The sequence below is a fragment of the Mauremys mutica genome, chromosome 5 (assembly GCF_020497125.1).
Source record: "Mauremys mutica isolate MM-2020 ecotype Southern chromosome 5, ASM2049712v1, whole genome shotgun sequence".
In the NCBI taxonomy this organism is placed as follows: Eukaryota; Metazoa; Chordata; order Testudines; family Geoemydidae; genus Mauremys; species Mauremys mutica.
The window spans coordinates 75,805,406-75,809,279 of NC_059076.1; the positions used below are offsets into that span (position 1 = coordinate 75,805,406).

Here is a 3,874-nt window from a genome sequence, read left to right on the forward strand (position 1 = left end):
AGCAGCTGTGTACTAAACACCAAAAGTGCAAAGAGGAGTTTAAATAAGGGCCCATTATGGATAACTATTTTGTGAATTTAGAGTTCAATTGTGTTTCCATGGAAGCTAGTGGGAGTCTTGCTATTGACTTCAGGGGGATTAACAAGCTTTTTGACCAAGATTTTCAAAAATAGATGTAAAAAGTTAGGGTCCTCAAACCTTATTTAGGCACCTAAATAAGTGACCTGATTTTCAAAAGTCCTGAAGGCACAGCAGCTCCCACCGATTTCAATGTTACTTTTTGTTAAAGTAATGAAGACTTATTGATATGAAACTGCAGTACAGTGAACTGCTGCTAAGGGCTTCAATGAGTGTAAAACAGTGTAGTGAGGTGCTATACTGCCTTATAGCAGCTGAGAATTTGACCCTAGATCTTTGAGAGGTGGAATGACAACAGCAGATTTTTTGAGACTGTCTGGGTTGCACAATGAATTAAGGAGGTTTTACTGCACCCTCCTTAAATCCTTCTAATGAAAACTAATGTAGCTACCAAGTTAGAAAGGAGAGCTTTACCATTCAAGCTTCAAACCATGGTTCCTTCTATATACAGAAAGGGAAACATATACTACTTGGTACAGTAAGGCTCTGCACTATAGTGCTGTAGAAAGGAATAGATTTTCTATGACAACATTGTTTATCTCCTGTTGTGAAGTCCTGTGTGTGTCTTCTCACTGGTACACGTGATGCTCATAATTGATTGTTGCAAGGGATCAGAAAAGAGATCTTTGGTCCAAAGAAAATATCTCTGAAAGAAATTATCAGGTATTTCAGTTGTAAGGTCATCATAAGTTATCAGAAACTCTAAAATGAAACCCATCTACAACTGCTTTGCTGTTCTTTTGTTTTGTTTTTAAATACAAACCTGAAGTGCACAAGCTTCAGTGTCAGCAGAAACTAAACTTCTGACAGGTGGAAATCCTAGTTCCAGTGAAGTCAATGGCAAAACTGCCAAGCACCACAGTGGGGCTAGAATGCATAATTTCAGTTTTATTGAGATAAATTCTAAAAAAGATGCATAGGAAATGTGCATATGCACAGTTAAGTGAGGCTTTTGTACTGAACTCCAAGATGAGGGTCTTTTGTGGTATGCAAAGAGATCTTTTGCATTGTAGTCTAGTAAAAGCTTTCTTTAGCTAAGATTTAGAAGACTTATTGTGAGTTAGCAAGCAAATATTGTGCCTTATCTAGGTACCTGCAGTGATTTTGGAGGGAATGGGAAATATGAAAAGTTGCTCTTATTTATTTATGAAAGTTGCTGTTAAACCATGCCCCCTAGTTTAAAAGGAAGTGGGTTGCTGGCAGAGTGACTTTGGAATTCATTCCCACATAGCCTGATTTATTAACCCTTCAGACATACTGACAAGCTCCTCTTTAGGACATTTCAGGAGAGGGTGAGTTGAGTAATACAGGTGATCAGTGCAGGGATCATCCAGGTTACTGTGGCATAGTAAGGACAGGCTAATATGATTTTATTCTTTGTAGGTTTTAGTTATCTTAGAGCACCTGGAGCAAAGGGTATGGTCTTTAACGTTAAATGAAATAAATATTTGTTAGGAAGTACTCTTACAAAGCAATGAAATTGGGTATGGGTAGTGTAGGGGAAAATATGCCATTATAAACCTAATGAATAGAGCTGAGTGGAGGATGGAAATTCTGTGTAATAAAGGACTTTGAAATTTGGCTTCATTCAAAATTGGGGGGGCAGTCTGAAAACTGTGACAGTCTCCCAAAAGAAAATTCAGGGGGAAAATTGTTTCCATTTTGGCTTTTTAAATTTTTATTATATAGTATACAAAATAAAGATGTTGAAATAAAGTAATTTCAAAACAAACAAACAGAAATAAAATGTTTCATTCCAAAAATGGTGAAGCAGCATGTTTGGAAATTGTCAGAATTTTTCCCTGAAATGAAGTTTTGGGGAAATGGACATGATTTCACAAATCATTTAGATTTTGACTGAATTGTTGCACTAAAGTTTTTCCAACAAGCTCTGCTAATGAACATTGAGAGTATTTGTCACTATCCTTCACTGTTAATGTACAACACTGTCTATGACACTACAAATAGAGGTGGGGGAAATGTTGGGTTTTTTAGGTGAATTCTAAATCCTTTTCAATTCAGCTTTTTTCCCCATTCACTTTTCTGCAGACTTTTTATTGTAAATGTCTCTCTTGCAGTAGTTCAACTTATTTAGATGAAATATCTGCACCCACTAACATAGAGAGGCAATGACATATTTTGCCATTCAGCAAGAACCTTAGGTCTTTCTCATCTCTTTTGAAAAACTGGTCTTCACTAGTGGGTTCTGAAATTATTGGCTGAAAAATCAAGGGATTAGTTCAAAGAGCCCAATTTTTATATGTCCTGGGTCAATTAAGTAAAGAACAAGGGACAAAATTCAGCCTACTATAAACTCACTGAAGTAAATAATGTTACACCAGGTCTGTAGTGGGATGTGTGATTTAATACTTTAAGCAAACACAATGTCAATCTTCCCCTTTACTTTAAAAAAGCAAATGAAATGATAAGAAAAATGGCCAAGTCTTGGTCTAACTTCTACGCTTGATAAAATGTTTCATTTCTTTGAAAGGAAAGCTGGTCCCTTAAGTAGTAGTCCATACTACAGTGAAATGTAATGAGCACTTGTTAAATCCATATAAACATGTAAAATTCTATGTAACAGAAAGTTGCCTTACTTTGGGCAGCAGAGTAATTCGCTAAAATTGCAGTAACAGATCATCTCACAGCTTTGCCCTTCCCAGAAGTGGTCTTGAAGATTTCCATCAATGCGTCGAAGACTGGCCACACCTTCTGGAATGCTGTGACAGTTGTGATCTTTTAGCACTTTCTTGTAACAAGAAAGTCGACTGAAAGGTATCATGTTAGTACCAAGCAGCATGCTCAGCAAAACAAGAGCTGATAGAATCTTCATTTTCATCATTCCAAAGCTTGCTTTTGCCAGGAGTGCTAATGAGAAAAGAGGCACATTAGACATGTATAGATGCTGAATAGATCAGTTTTTGTGCAGGTTGCTTAATTCATTTCTCTAGCTTCCATCCAATTTATTCTGAGGATTTTTGGGAGTTGGACCACTGTGCTGGAGAGGATTATTTCCCAGGAGATAGAAGGTATTGCTACTTCACTGTTGCAGAGTTAACTTTCACTGCCCTCTCTGCACCCTATTCTTATTTCTCATTAATAGAGCCTTTTATTGCTGGCAGTTTTGATGTTTCTTTAGCTTTTCTCCTTCAGGAAATTGCTTTGAGAGAATTTGACCAGCTCACTGGTATGAATGTCTACTTTCATGTAGTTGTATATGTTTGGAGCATAATAACATTTAACAAAGCAGTGTGGAAATGTTCAGATACATTTCCCCAGTTTCTTGATGCTTTTTGGCTCTTTTAAATCATTACAAAATTATGATGACTCTACTGAAGTCGTTTCATCCTATTTCTCCCAAATTTGGTAGAAATTACATGCTAGCATGACCTACTAATGTATTATAATCATAGAATCATAGAAAATTAGGATTGGAAGAGACCTCAGGAGGTCATCTAGTCCAATCCCCTGCTCAAAGCAGACCAACCCCAAACCCAACTAAATCATCCCAGCCAGGGCTTTGTCAAGCTGGCCCTTAAAAACCTCTAAGGATGGAGATTCCACCACCTCCCTAGGTAACCCATCCCAGTGCTTCACCACCCTCCTAGTGAAATAGTTTTTCCTAATATCCAACCTAGACCTCTCCCACTGAAACTTGAGACCATTGCCAGGGCCAATCAGAGAGGGGAGGGGGCAGGAGGGCCATTTGGCCTTGGCCTCAAGCTCAAAGAGGGCC

The 3,874-nt window shown here is 37.8% G+C and overlaps 1 protein-coding gene across 1 annotated transcript; it reads right to left on the reverse strand.

Moving 5' to 3' along the window:
• Positions 1–726: 726 nt before the first annotated feature.
• On the reverse strand, positions 727–2,980 carry SCRG1 (stimulator of chondrogenesis 1). The gene is made up of 2 exons (XM_045019653.1): positions 2,736–2,980; positions 727–784 (listed from the first exon to the last, which is right to left on the reverse strand). The coding sequence occupies exons 1-2, from the start codon at positions 2,978–2,980 to the stop codon at positions 727–729; spliced, it is 303 nt and encodes a 100-aa protein (XP_044875588.1).
• Between the last annotated feature and the right edge of the window lie 894 nt (positions 2,981–3,874).